Genomic DNA, 14,073 nt, shown 5'->3' on the forward strand with positions numbered 1-14,073 from the left:
GTTTCACAAGTCACATTCTTGTGGGCTGTTGGTCCAATGTCACTGGATGATTGAACAAAAGCGGAATGTACACAATAGAGAACGAGTAGGTCTATCGAGCTTGATTGATGTCAAGACATGGCCAAGTCACCAAGCTGCAATGTTGAGCTATATGCGAGTATAAGCCTTTAATGATCGAACAATGTGCGCTAGAGACGAGTATTGCAAGCTCAAATGTGTCTGAGTAAATAAAATATCTGCGTGATATGAGAATCTAAGTAGGCTGGAAGAAAGAAATTAGATATGCTGTGAGGTGAGCTTCGCTATTGACGCCGTTCCATGTGGCAAGTACATGACCAAAACCCGTGAGGAAAAAAAGAGGAGAGGAAAATACCAATCAGTCGCCATGTACTGTTTAACCATGGTACGGTTGAGTGTACAGAGAGTAGAGCGAAGTAAAGAGGTCCGTTCCAAAGACAACAAAAGTCCAAAAGAAAAAGAAGAAAAGATACCAAGTATGCAAAGAAAGAAATGCCTCGCGGCACAATAAGTAACTGGCGCCAGTGCCACCACGTTGCCTACCTACTGACCGTGAGAAGTCACTGGTAGCAGCTCTCCAAGGAAATTCGTCCATACTCCTTCAATACAAACGCCGAGGCATGTGGATGCCACCAGACATATGCTTTCATAAACGCCATGAACCCCGACTTTCTCCGCCGGCCATGTAGTAGTAGTAGGTAAGGAGAAACACTCTTATAACGCCGTTCCTCCGTAAAGCATAATCATACGCAAGAACACCCCATCCCAGAAGCAAAAGAAATGAACGGTGTGACTCAAAACGGACTTCCAGACCTCCTCCTCCCCCCTTCCCCACCCCTCCGTCTACTCAACTCCCTTAACCGCTGCCTCAAATCCGCCATCCTCCCACCTCTTGTTGTTTCGCTTCCGCTGCCGCTTCCACTTGCGCTTCCACTTCCAGTGCTGTTGGTCCTGCTAGCCTCTGGTCGGGGTCTCTGGAGTTCACTGATCGACTCCTGGCTCCGCCTCCCGCCACGCATCTGCCCTTGATTCATAGCCTGCTGCATCAACGCAGCTGGTCCACGACCAAGCATCCCCAGATCTACACTCTGTCCGTGTCCCGGTCTTCGAATGTGGCCGTGGCGCGTAGCGGAGAAAGTAGAGGTAAAACTCAACGGCGATCCCAGCCTGGCAGGTGGTTGGGCATTGGACTCTTCTTGTGAAGGTTGGGCGACATGGAAAGGAGTAAAGCCGAGGATTGCTGGCATGCTAATGGAGCTGGGAAGACATGGACCCTGTGCCGGTGCCTCAGATGGGATTGGAGCAGCAGCAAGATCGGCACCGGTGGAAGTAGACCTTGGGATAAACAACTCGTCAAATCGGTGGCCTAGGGTTGAACTGAATTCGGTTGAGCTTCGGCCTCTGGTAGTGCTGGAGGTGGTGGTTCCCTCTTCTACCTTTGGCCTGGAGTCTACTGCTGCTGCTACTGCTGTTACAGAATCAGGAGCAGGAGCAGGAGCAGTCTTTTTTCTGTGGTCTCCACCCTGCGAATGCGTGTTCCTCCGCTTACCAGGCGCACTGGATCGGTTGAGTCTTACGGGGCTTTGGAGTCTGCCTGTTGTCGGCCGGCTATGTTGACCCGGGAGGGAATGGGAGATCGTCTGCCCCCTTTTGCGAGTGGTGATTGCGCCGATTGCGGCGGCAAGGGAGGCTGACGAGGAAGGACCATAGCTTTGCGGTTGGGCTGGCTCAGGGTCGTCAAAGTCTGCTTGTCCAGCAGATCTGGGGAAGGGGCCGAATAATGGAGAGCCAAGACGGCCCCGTAGTGGCTCCTGATCTGCGTCATGTGGCTGCCGTTGTGGGATGGGAATGGGTTGTAGAGCTTCAAAGATGCTTAGACTTGATCTCGTCAACTGTGCCAATGGCCCTTGTGGCTGCATGTGCTCAGATGTGGACAACGTAAGAGACATGGACATGTCCCCTGTCGCAAACGGCCGCTCCGCCCTGGGCGTCTGGACAGATTGCATCGGAGTTACGCTTCGAGAGAGGAAGCGGTGGTTCTTAGCTGCCGCTGCTGCCTTTTGACGGCATAACTCCCTTAGCTGCGCCCTCGTGGCTGCTTGCGTGTGCGGCCAGCACATGAACGTCCCTGCCCCCTCGGCGCTCCCACCGGCAGTGCTCCTTTGCGCTTTCGACCCCCGCCAGGTGCGAATGGCTTCGCGGGCAACTCGTGCGCACACTCCTTCCGGTGGAATGCAGTTCTTGCCCATGCGAAACGGCGTGACTTTGGGGTCTTGCAGGTAGAGGGAGTAGTAAGACCAGAGGTGATCGTTCATCGGCTTGGTCCAGGGGGCTTTCTTTCTCGGTAATTTCGATTGGAGGTTGGCTTCCTTGGAGGAGGTGGTGGTGGTGGTGGATAATTGTTGCAGGGTCTCGGTTGGTTCGTCAAAGTCAAGAAGACCTGCTGTGCCGAAATCATGTAGAGTGTCCTCCTTCCCGTCGAGGGAGGCGATTTCAAGGTCACATTCGTCGGTTTCTTCGTCTCCGGAGAGTTGAGACCATTGGCTCGGAAAGGAGTCGCTGGTCTGGGTGGACTGGGACGTTGATGGCCTGCTTATGTCGTCGTCATCCTCTTCAGGTGTTGACTCGAAGCTACTGGTTGAACCAAGGGTCCAGTCCGGGTATCGACGGGGTGTTAATGTTGGTAGCGCCATGGTGGTTGGTACTGGTGTCTTTGGTCCTGCGTCTGAATACGCCCTGGCCCGGGGGATTTGCAAGGACAGGGAGTCTTGATAGGGTTCTGGAGAGAAGGGACGCATGGTAAAGTCCTCTGGGTCTGACTCTGGCTCTTCGATACTGGGGATGGCGAGGTCTGCTGCTGCTACGGAAGCCAGGAATTGCTGTGACGCAGCGAGCTGGTTCGAAGTGGTGCGTCTCTTGACTTTGAGACGGGGTCTGGGAGGCGAAGGAATTTGGGGAAAGCCGTCATGTTCTGGAATTAGGTTTATAGGCGTCCTTGGTCCTTCGCTGGCGTCGGGAAGTTCGAGCGCGACGGCATAGCGAAAGTCGCGTGGCATTGTTACACGCCCGGAGGAATGTTGTTGGTCCATTATGTCTTATACAAGCGTCATGCGGTATTGGGTTGGGACGGGAAGAGCAAGGGATGAATAAAAGGGTAGTAATAAGTTGAAACAGGCGCGAGCGAGGTCGGCGACGAGGACTCGATGGCGCGGCGAATGTGGTGTTGAGAAGTCGAGTGTCGCCAAATGAGTGGTGAAAAGGTACCAAGGGAAGGGCGACAGGAGAGGAAGATCCCAGGCGGTTGATAGTCGGCGCAAGCCGTCTCTTTGTCGCAAAGGCGGTCGGATAGTCGGTCGGTCGGTCGGTCGGTCGGTCGGTCGGTCTTTGTTGATGTTACGCGACGCGACGACCTGGCCGTCAAGGTGTTGTGGATGCGATGCGATGCGATGCGATACAAAACAAAAGAGATGAAATGGCGGACCAAATGGGGATGGCTGGGGTGCGGCAGGCAGAGAGGCCGAATCGGCGGAATTAAAGGAACCAAGGACGTACTATGTACGTGTACAAGTCAAGAAAAAAGCAAAAGGATTGATGGGCAGAAGCAGAAGTACCGACTGGACTGTAGAAGATGGGTGTAGTACTGTGCCAATTGTTATGGTGAAACACGATGCGGTCGTGGTCGTGGTCCGTCGTGATCGGCGTTAAGTGGTAGTCGGCGTGGTCGGCGTGGCTCGTTATCGCGTTCAAGCTGTATTGTCGTTGCGTCTGCAAGGGAAGAAAGAGGGGACTGAGCTCGAGACTGCTGCAGTGTCGGATGGTTGGGGGAAATTAGGTGTTGGTTGTTGCTGTTGCTGTTCAATTGTTGCTGGTGTTTGGCGTCGTCAAGGTGAACTTTGCGGAAAAGAGCGAGTGCCGGAGTGGAAAGGGTCAATCAATCAATTAATCAAGTGAGCGGAAGGTCTCAGTCGCAAGTGCGCGCGGGCGGCCGTCTTTTGCTGCCAACTTTCTTGTCTTGAGATGGAATATGGAAGCAGGCGGATGATGCGACCAAAACGCCGGGGTTTGTGGGAAATGCGCCAGAAGCGCGCACCTAAAATTGAGCAATTCGCAAAGAGGTGAAGTCGCAAAAAAAGAGAGAGCCGCAAAGATGACAAGAGCAAGAGGGGGAGGACCAAGTAGAAGTGGTGAGTGGTTGCAGGGACGAGCCGATGGAACTCGGGTCGTTGGACTCTGCGTGGATGCGGTCGATATGCGATAGCGAGGGCAAGGGTCCGTCAAAAGTGGGAATGGATGAGCTATGTATGTGTATGTATAAGTATAATGTATGTAGGTACAAGGCAAGGTCGTACAGTAGCTTCATCAGCCTCGGGAATCAGATCAGCCAGAGATGGAAAGAGGACGGAACGAACAGGGACAAGGGCCGGGGCATCTCTCTTGAGTTCCTGTCAATTCAGTTACATAGTTCCCTCGGATATGACATCTCTTGTCTCTTGACAACCACACCATGTCAACAACAACATCCATGTCAACATAGACACAGGTAGATATCTATATATATACAAACCCCAAGATCAGCCAGTGGTGAACCAACATGGACGACCGACAACAACAACAACAACTCAAGGGTCCGTTGTCCACCTGTCGCGGCACGGAAGCCGGCTCTTAACTCTGACACTTGAAGCCCGCAGTGGAGTTCATGCCGAACGGCGTGGAGTTGCTTGGATGTGGAGAGATGGAGGCCGCCGCTTCACAAGTGTAACCCAGCTTCAACGACAACATCAACACAACATCACAACACCAACATCAACAATAACAATTACATCGACAGTTTAAACATGAGATCCAATCTGGAAGCGAAGGCAGCAGCAATGGTACTGACTACTGGCAGAGAGACCGGCCGTCCGCGGAATCATCATGGCGTGAAGAACCAGTGATCGCCCCCCTCGGACCGTTCCATGAAGAAAGTCCAACGCGTCGTGAACGCGATCCCAACGTCTTAGCGGCGGCTTGTGATTGGCCACTCACAAAAACAACCGACCATCCAGGACGCGTCCCATGTTGTTCATGTTGTTCCCAAAATGGACGACACAGAGCGAAGACTCGGGAACCTCAGCGGTCACCCACACACCCACTTGTCACCACGGCCAGTGATGTAATCTGCAGCGCTAAAAACTAAAAAGTACTTAGTACTGTAACCTCATGTGAGCACTGCCGCCGGAGACAGGGTTTCTTTCTTTTCGATGCCGATTTCCATATGTACTAGTGTAGTTCCTGCTGTCGTCGACTTTTTGGACTTTTGACGGATTTGCCGATTTACCTACCCATCCAGACCTGGGAGATGGAGATGAGAACAGAGGTGAAGGGAGGAACAGAAGGGAGAAAGTGACGGCCAATCTGCGAGAGATGAGGGAGAGGGCGGGAGGAGGTGCAGCTGCACGTCGGCCTTACTCAACTTCCTGCCGTCTAGTCTACCATAATCGGCCTGTTAAAAGATTGAGTCGCTGTTGTTGATCGATTGTCGCCTCACCATCGTGCTTGAGAAGGTTTGAGAGTATTCGTGGCGTTACCATCAGAAGATGCGACATCTCATTGATAAAATAACACTCGATCGCTTGTCGATGATGATGATGGTAGCCGAGAGCAGCTGTGAGGGGAACGACCGGGGCGATTGAAATGGTGGGGTTCGATGCAGTGCAGTGGTCAATGCACGGGTACGCGGTGTACATCCATACATTCAGCCAATGACGCGACCTTTCGGTTTCGCGTTCTGTAGCACCGAACTGGATGAACTGGATGTCCGTCCCGTCTGTTGTTCCTGTTCAATCCTCTTGTCTGGGTCCGGTTCTCAGTCATATCTGGATGAAATGTCAAAATCATAAGGAAAACTGTGGACGAATCTCAGGATGAGACCAATTCGGACTTTATCTGCGTCCTAGTACTTGTGACTGTACTAGGGGCCCGTCATGCCCCAGGCTCCCGTCTTGTTGACATCAAACTTGAAGCCATGATGACGATGGCATTGAGCTTGGGCACAGTAACAAGACCAGTTAAAAATTCGTCGTGGTAATGCGTAGACTCTTAACAACCAGGATAAGAGCTCATTGCGGGGTCAAAGCATAGGGTGGGGTCGTGACTGGGGTTGGACGGGAGTGTTCAGATTCAGAATTCAGTTCCCGTCTCGTTCGTTCAAACAACAATCATTTCTCGCGGCGTCAACAGTCCGTCCCTCGCCTTTGTTTTTATTGTCGGTCGGCGATTGAAGCTCGATCATTGAAAGGGCCCTCTATAAAGCATATTCTCGTTCAGTGATCTTCTTGATCCGGTTCTCCCACTTTCGGCAGTCAGTGCTTCTACCCAAGGTACTACTTTGTACACCAGTTGAGCTGGGCAGGAACAGCCAGTGTAGCTCCAGGTCCTTCCCACTCTGGGTGAACTACACAATCCAGCAGCTGTGATGATTGGCTGAATCACAGCTGTGTGGAGCTCCCGGCCGTCTTGCTGGCCGACATTGGGCATCATCGGCGTCAGTTCCTTCGCATGATCTTTGAACTTTGCTTTCTTTTCTTCCTTTGGCTTTCGATTTCAAGTTCCTCCTGGAGTGATATTTCAGCTCCTCAGTTTACCCAAAAGATGGCATCAACAGAATCAGTCAACTTGGTCACGTTGGACAATCTCGACGAGGTATGGCCTCGCTGGGACCCCGCCGACTCGAACCACCTCTATGCCTTGGTTGATATGGGCAGGTAAGCTGGCTACAGTACCGTATTTGCACTTTTCCCCCTCGTGGTGCTCATATCCTGATTAATTTCTTTATTTGTTTCACAGTAATGGCATCCGGTTCTCCATTTCCGACCTCTCCCCGCCACAGACTCGCCTGCTCAGGTGTCTTTACCAGGAGCGAGCCGCCATCTCCCTCTTCGATGCCCTGAGCGAGTCTTCATCTGGTGGCCCCCCGCTTTTCCCCGACAAAACCATCGCCCTTGTGGCCGAGACACTGGCCCGGTTCCATGCCATTGCTGTCAACGACTACGGCGTACCCCCCGACCATGTCACCGTCTTTGCTACAGAGGCCATGCGGAAAGCGGGCAACGCTGCTGTCATGCTACAGACCATCGAGGCCAAGGTCCCTGGACTTGCTATCAAGATTCTGCACCCCCAAGTTGAGACCTTGTTCGGCTCACTGGGAGCCAGATCGGCCTTTTCTCGTCCCAAGGGTCTCTTCCTTGACCTTGGCGGTGGCAGTGTCCAGATGTCTTATCTGGACACCACCGGTCAAGATGCCGACTATCACATCCACGCAGCACAGGTCGGCAAGAGTTTGCCTTTTGGTGCTGCTCGCTTGATCAAAATCCTTCAACACGACGATGTTGGCTTCAAGACCAACGAGGTTTCGAAGCTCAACCAAGGTATGAAGCTGGCTTTTGCTAGGCTTTGCGAGACCTTCCCTGCCCTTGCGGACGAAGCCAAGGGCACACAAGGCATCGATATTTATCTCTGCGGAGGAGGGTTCCGAGGCTACGGCAGCATGCTGATGCACAACGATCCAATCTCCCCGTATCCCATACCAGCAATAGGCTCCTACAAAGTCACGGGCGAATTCTTTGCCAAGACCAGTCATATGCTCGAAGTGAACACCAATTTCAAGAAGAAGATCGTTGGAATGTCCAAGCGCCGCCGAGCCCAGTTTCCTGCCATCGTCACGGTCGTTGAGGCTCTCATCTCGGCCGTTCCACACATACGATCGGTCACGTTTTGTGCCGGAGGAAACAGAGAGGGTGCGCTCATGATCAGGCTGCCCCAGGAGATTCGCGAGAGCGATCCGTTGGATTGTCTCCAAGCCGAGGCATCACTCCAAAGTATCGTTGATATGCTGTCATCGGCGCTTCCAGCTGACTACAGCAGCCCAAAAACGGTATTTGGTCTTGGTCTTGGCCGCCTGTTCGTGAGCAAGATTTGGTCTGACATCGGCGTTGATGCCCTTGATCATGCCTCTGCCGCATTGCACAGCGCCATCACGGAGCATCCGGATTGTCCTGGTCTATCGCACGCGGCCCGGGCTGTAATGGCTCTGACACTTTGTGCGAGATGGGGCGGTAGCGTCACTCCGGCGGATGAACAGCTGTTGAACAACTTGCGGGCATTGGCCGACACTGTCAACCCTGACGCTGTGTTCTGGGCGGGCTACATTGGAGCTGTAGCTGCCACACTTGCGAAACTGGCACCAACGGTCCAGGATGCTCATCAATTTGGAGACAAGGTTCAGTAAGTTGATTGATGGACTAAACAGCTGTTTGATAGTGTACTGATCATGCTGGCGCCAGGTTTAAATCGACCGTGGAACAGTCCGATGATAACAAAGGGTTTCAAGTTCGCCTCAACCTCCAGGTTGTCGAAACAGCTCTTCGCGGCATTGACACCGGAGACCTGATATCCCATTTCGAACAATTCGGCACGCAGAGAGAGCAAGATGCCAGCAAAAAGGTCATTGTGGACATAAGCACGCTTCCTTGATGTGGCAAGTTGTTATGATGCTGTCGACAGTGATTATTCTATCTCTACGTCCATGGACATTATGTCAATATGCCATTACGATATTGTTCTACTTCTGTAAGCCGTTCGCAGTCTCTCATACCCTTCCTCTAGTACCAAACGCCTGTATAGTCGGACCTATGTACTAGTATCTCTTTGTCTTCTGCTTGGGGACTCAAGCTTGCTTCTTCTCGCACACTTTCCCTTTTCCTTCGTTACTCCGCCGGTTCAAGACCAACTCTTCCCAGGTTACGACGTGTGTTTTTAGAAGCGTATCTTGACTGTTGGATGATGGCCCGTTTTTCAATTCGGAATCTATTGAGATGTCAACCCAAGAGTGTCAATAGGGGCAAGAAGGCTGATTCTTTGCTTACAGAAATCAAGACGCGTCCCCCAAGCTTTCCGAAAGGCTTGTCTAACTTGACCGTTATCGAATGCATCTGCACTGTCGAACGCCTTTTCCACGGTTCTGAGCACTTCTGCCGTACGGAAGAGCCTCGAGTATATCGTGACCATGCTCTGGAAGAGTTCATTAGTCTCCTCATGGAATGCTATGGCCAGTCAAATTAGCATTTTAGTAGGGAGGATACTGGATGCGGTAGACTCACCAGTGCCAGGCGGCGTCAGGTTGAGCACGCTACGGTATGTCAACATCATCTGCCACAGAGCAGTCCAGACAGCAATAACAGGTGCTGAACCCATAGTGGACTCGAGGTCAGGTGTGATCTTGGTCTCCTGGGAGGTTGAGAACGCCTTGAGCTGCTCCAGTATCTGCCCTTCGATTGGCCCTATCACCTTCCCAGCACGCTGGCGCAAGAAAACCGACACTGGTTCAGGGTCGAAACCGAATGGTACTCCGCTTACAGAGAATCGCCTAGCAGTCCAGATCCTTGCCATACACGCCACATACTGCGCGTTGTCCATCAGTTTGTGGAACTTGCCAGGCCTGGTCTGATCAGAGCCTGTGAAGATCGCGTTAGTCGACATGTTGCAAGAAAATCAAGGCTTTGAGGCTTACTCTTGACGTTCGCAACATAACGTTGATGAAACATCTGCTCATAGAGCAAGAGGAACTTCTCAAGACAATTCGGGAATTTTTCCTCGGTGTCGGCATGGGCCTCCACATCACGTTTGCCCCAGTCATGAAGATCCTTATCACTGGGACCCTCACCAGGGGCAATGCCTACCATATGATAGGAGCGAAGGTCTGGCCCCGGTTCGATGAACTCGCAACCGTGAACCAACAGTATTGCCTTGCCGGCGTTGGTGCAGTGGGAGATGAGGAGCGCAGTACGCCTTGCATTGCCCCAGGCCTGTTTGCGTGTCGGTTGACGCAAAACCTGGTTTGACAGTGGCCAATCTTCGACAAGGTTAGCTACTTTCCACCTGGTACGATGTCTTTTGGGCTACCTACCAGCCTTCGTCCTGATCATGGTCAAAATTGCCCGGTTGCACACAGTAAAAGGGCTCCCGACCTTTTTACTGAACTTTTCGCAGCGCGGACAAGGACCGTCAGGCTTACACTTTTATCCTTGTCAGCGAATCCGTCAAAAATGACATATTTCGAATTGAGTTGTCTTACCCTGGTCTTCTGAATTTTGCAAGAGAGGCACGCTCTGTTTTCCCGGGTACGCGCTGTCTCTTCAGGATTTGAGAGAATGCGCTCGCGCTTAGCAGTCTGCTTGCCAAGTCGGCTTCGAGAAGAGGCCTGCGTTTCATCTACATCATGACTGTCGGGTTCGGATAAATGGATATCGATGTCTTCAGACGTTGGATATCGTTTAGGGTCGAGATTTTCGCCGCGCGTCGGCTGATTGAGAAATGGGATAGCAAGGGGGCTGGAGGTAGCGACAATGACAGTGCCTTCCGTCGTCTCGGATTCATGATCCAAGGCCATCCTAGTATCCTGGTCTTGTGTTGCGGACAGAGCCGAACGAACCAAGGAGTCCCCTTCGATGGAGGTCTCGGTCGTGACGGTAACCTCATCTTGTTTACTCCACAGGTCCCAGTCAAAGAACTCGTCGGTAACATCTCTGGTACCGGAAGAACTTTGGTCGAGGCCAAAGAGATACTCGGCAGCATTCGGTCTTCCTAAGGGATATTGGTTGAAATCCTCGGTGACTTGTCCGACCTCTGGGTAGGACGGCTGGCGGTTAAGGTACTCTCCAGGATGACAGGGACCTGGACAATCATCTCTCTGGAAGTCGGCACTTCCATTGAAGACACGGCGGTGGAAAGGATGGTTCGCCATAGTCATACCTCCCTTATGGGCTCGGGCAGTTCTGCAGTGTTTGGGGATGTGCCGTTAACTGTAGGTTGGTGCAATAGGAGCCGGCAAGGCCGCGATGCGGAGGCAACTAGGAGGTACAACAAAGCAATCAGAAGATCAGGGCGTTTCGGTGTGACAGAATCGAACATGCGGTATCGGGGTAATTGCAGGCTATTACTGTATCCTGCTCGGGATGGTGGAAACTAAGAGGAGAAGAGCGCGGGGGTCAAGTTGGGATGTCCTACGAGAGACTGTGCCTTAAAAGTAGCGCTGCCATCCGCTCGTCGAAGCTCATGTGGAAAAGGAGGCTCTTTCTCAGAGTCCTTCTCACAAGCCCTCTGCGAAAGCAGGATGGAAGTCGGAATGGCTATGCCACAGGCCATACTTGGTCCGTCTCCTGTCTCGGTCTGCCGTCTACTTTCCCATTGGTCAATACTGTTTACTTTCGGGTTGCACCCTTCCAATGAGTCGCTTGTCTCGACCGAGAATTGCGGTAGGTGCCGTCAGGAGGTTGGGGGGGTGGAGGGGTTGTGATCACTCGTCATCTCTTCCACCTTGGCCGCAGGTCTAGCTTACAATCACAGGACAAACACGAAGAGACATGAAGAGTATGAGGCTTCAATCTCATCCAACGCAATACACGACTTGCTGCAGACGAAATTACCCCGAAGACACCTGCATATTCTGTCAGGAATGCTTCGCTGCAAACTGTATTGGTCCATTCGCCCACAATTGCCCGTCATTATTTTCCAAAGTGTCTGACAGGCTCGTCGGGGTAGCTAGTGCCACCCCCTCCAGCTTCTGTACCTGCGTGGCATGCCTCAGGTGCCACGTATGATGCTTAGCTCCAATTACCTATTTGCGTACCTTGCGCAAGCGTGCAAAAAAAGCCCAATCATGACAATTACGGCGCACCGACAGGCGGGAGGGGAGCAATGAAGTCGAGGTCAGGTTGGACTGAACAACTTCACCGCCCTTGGATCACCTCGAAGCACACGCTTCCATACCGGTGCCTGAGCCAGACGTACACCCAGAATGATACTTGTGTTCCCAGAATTCTTTCCTTTCTGTTCATATGCCATGGCGCAGCAGTCGCGAGCCCCAGATGCTCTACTAGCAGTTACAGCCCAAGGTTGGGGTCGAACTTCGGCTTCAGGTTTGGACAAAGACGTCCCGAAAAGCTTAGTTGAAGCTGTCAAGACTGACTTACATGGTATGTCGTCATTAAGCCATGCCTGCTGCTTGCTGCAGTATCACAATGCCTCACATAACAACGAGAACGCCCTTGAAGAAAGAAGCAAAGAGGCAGTCAGCCTGCCGTTCAGATGCAGCTCCATGTCAGTCACCTTCCGTCGGGCCTTGTCGCCGCTAGGCTTGGATGGGCTTGCGCATAAGGGCCTCTCTATTCACTCGTGGAAATACCCTTCGTTGTTGTCGAGGCTTCAAGGTCCCCCTGCAACTTGCGGCGTCGTAAGAAATGGATGCGCAAGAAGGCCGGGGGATATGCGGAGATAAGCCATCGCCATTTCTGATTGCGTACACACAGTCCGCCTTGATTGACAGCGTAGAGTACAGTATGTTATAATCACCGAGCCTCTTTCCCTGCACGACCCGCATCTCTTGTCGTCTTCGATGACTTTGTCTTGTCGTCTACAGTTAAACATGTCACCAAGGCCCGAACAACGGCGGCTTGCAGGCATAGCGGGGTGTCTATGCAGGGTTGCATTGACGACGCACCGCTATCACTCACGTGTAGTGTACATACCTAGCTATCAAACCTACAGCGCATCGTCACTGGTCAACTGGTAGCTGACTGGCCAATGGACTGACCCATGGGTAGCTGAAGCAAAAGTTCCAAGACGTTGATCACCATCGCCAATCTTACCACCGCCAGCTTATAGATTCACGCCTTCGGAACTTGGCTTCTAGAAGTATGCCACTGTCATCTTTGACGTTCCATGACCACCAGGCCCCGGTCCCGGGACGGCAACCTGCGCAACTGAGTACTGCGTAGCTTGGATCGTACCATGGCGAAAAAGGCCCAGAGTCTGATCGGATCGGCGGGCGGTGTGACTGCTACCGTTCGTTACTGACACTGACAACATGTGTGAATGTCCCTGGAAGACAAACCGGTCACACATCTCGTCATGCCTCATGAAGTTGTGGCCGCCGATGATCCGGAAAACGGGCGCCAGGCGACAGGATTGGGCTTGCTCTATTGGTCTTTTGATGCGGCGGACTTGGACGCGATTCCTACCGGGCTTCATGAATAGCCTCCTCACGCGTCCTGACATGGAAATGTTTTGGGGTTCAACTGAGGCTTAAAAAGACGGTGAAGTTGATTTTCTCATTTAACCTGCATTGGCATCGTGGCGAAGTAGCTTCGCAGGAATTCCGCATGTGGTTTTGCTGTTTTGCATGTAAGTCTGCTTGGCCGATTGGATGCCTTGAGCGGAGACCATGTTTTGAAGCCATTTAGAGGCCATTCTCGAAGTCCGGCGTGAATGGGCCAAGAAATTTGAGACACCGATTTGATTAAAGGTTAAGCAGCCGGCGGGGAAAGGCTGAGGCCCTGGTAAAGGGACGGCAAAAGAAGCAAAAGAAGGAAATTGCGGCGACTGCGGTGCAGAAGGGCGGGATACGCTAAGAAAACCGCGAGAAAGCTAATGTTCGTTCAAAACGGGCCCTTTCCAAGTTAGTGATAGTTTCAGAGGCCATTCCAAGTATTGGACGCGAGTCGAGCTCTCATTTGCTGACTTGCCTCTGCAAATGCATGGAAGTCGATGGTTTGGGACTTCGGGTACCTGGACCTCGAACACTCGTTCATCACTCGTCCAAAGCTTTTCTCATTCGCTATTTGTTGACAGAGACGGCTTATCAGACGTCTCTATAGCGGGCGTTCGCGGGTTGCTGTCTCACAAGCCAAAGAATCACTAAGGTCAAGATGGTGTGGACTGGCGGGGCTTGTGAAACGTTGACGGCCTTTCCAACGCTAAACCAGTGATATCATCCACGGCAGGAAGTCTTTCCACGGCAGAGGCGGGAAACTTTTCAGTCACAGTGCTGATACGCCCAAAAGAGATCAGCTACGAACTGGCAGCGAAAAAAAAGTTTGGTAATTTGGCCGCTCTCAGAGGCCGGTGCTGATCGTTGGGACTGCACAGATATGGCGCAACGGCCACGCTGGGACGGCCGAAGACACTCGCACTTTTTCCATACCACACCAAGCCAAACTTCATCCCCAAGCACACATTCGG

At 52.4% G+C, this 14,073-nt stretch overlaps 4 protein-coding genes across 5 annotated transcripts; 1 reads left to right on the top strand and 3 right to left on the bottom strand.

Annotated features, from left to right (window-relative positions):
* Positions 1–120: 120 nt before the first annotated feature.
* Positions 121–4,410, bottom strand: NCU08610 (hypothetical protein). The gene has a single exon (XM_959725.2). It carries the CDS (start codon positions 3,105–3,107, stop codon positions 813–815), a length of 2,295 nt encoding a protein of 764 aa, XP_964818.2. The 5' UTR covers positions 3,108–4,410; the 3' UTR covers positions 121–812.
* Positions 4,411–6,209: 1,799 nt separating this feature from the next.
* Positions 6,210–11,476, top strand: rtg2 (rtg2-like). 2 transcript variants are annotated; one of them, XM_011394912.1, is made up of 4 exons: positions 6,210–6,761; positions 6,844–8,280; positions 8,340–8,625; positions 8,924–11,476. In XM_011394912.1, the coding sequence occupies exons 1-3, from the start codon at positions 6,556–6,558 to the stop codon at positions 8,527–8,529; spliced, it is 1,833 nt and encodes a 610-aa protein (XP_011393214.1). In that variant the 5' UTR covers positions 6,210–6,555; the 3' UTR covers positions 8,530–8,625; positions 8,924–11,476. The 2 variants fall into 2 exon arrangements, with proteins under 2 accessions (XP_011393214.1, XP_011393213.1); XM_011394911.1 differs by lacking the exon at positions 8,924–11,476 and having other exon boundaries at positions 8,340–8,770.
* Positions 8,545–11,425, bottom strand: NCU08612 (hypothetical protein). Its single transcript, XM_959727.3, has 6 exons — positions 10,130–11,425; positions 9,962–10,070; positions 9,566–9,907; positions 9,156–9,509; positions 8,922–9,098; positions 8,545–8,862 (listed from the first exon to the last, which is right to left on the bottom strand). The coding sequence occupies exons 1-6, from the start codon at positions 10,802–10,804 to the stop codon at positions 8,723–8,725; spliced, it is 1,797 nt and encodes a 598-aa protein (XP_964820.3). The 5' UTR covers positions 10,805–11,425; the 3' UTR covers positions 8,545–8,722.
* Positions 11,477–12,741: 1,265 nt separating the features above from the next.
* NCU08613 (hypothetical protein) lies at positions 12,742–13,278 on the bottom strand (the record flags this gene model as incomplete). Its single annotated transcript, XM_959728.1, has 2 exons — positions 12,742–13,103; positions 13,173–13,278. 2 exons carry the CDS (start codon positions 13,276–13,278, stop codon positions 12,742–12,744), a joined length of 468 nt encoding a protein of 155 aa, XP_964821.1.
* Positions 13,279–14,073: the final 795 nt, after the last annotated feature.

Source organism: Neurospora crassa, linkage group I, assembly GCF_000182925.2.
Source record: "Neurospora crassa OR74A linkage group I, whole genome shotgun sequence".
NCBI lineage: Eukaryota > Fungi > Ascomycota > Sordariomycetes > Sordariales > Sordariaceae > Neurospora > Neurospora crassa.

Excerpts from the sequence above, each read along its gene's own strand:
- NCU08610 (XM_959725.2), bottom strand. The coding sequence starts at position 3,107 with ATGGACCAACAACATTCCTCCGGGCGTGTAACAATGCCACGCGACTTT.
- rtg2 (XM_011394912.1), top strand. The coding sequence starts at position 6,556 with ATGATCTTTGAACTTTGCTTTCTTTTCTTCCTTTGGCTTTCGATTTCA. Across the intron at positions 6,762-6,843 it reads GCCTTGGTTGATATGGGCAG|TAATGGCATCCGGTTCTCCA; the intron begins GTAAGCTGGCTA and ends TTTGTTTCACAG. Across the intron at positions 8,281-8,339 it reads CAATTTGGAGACAAGGTTCA|GTTTAAATCGACCGTGGAAC; the intron begins GTAAGTTGATTG and ends TGCTGGCGCCAG.
- NCU08612 (XM_959727.3), bottom strand. The coding sequence starts at position 10,804 with ATGACTATGGCGAACCATCCTTTCCACCGCCGTGTCTTCAATGGAAGT. Across the intron at positions 9,908-9,961 it reads CATGATCAGGACGAAGGCTG|ATTGGCCACTGTCAAACCAG; the intron begins GTAGGTAGCCCA and ends ACCTTGTCGAAG. Across the intron at positions 9,510-9,565 it reads TTATGTTGCGAACGTCAAGA|GCTCTGATCAGACCAGGCCT; the intron begins GTAAGCCTCAAA and ends CGATCTTCACAG.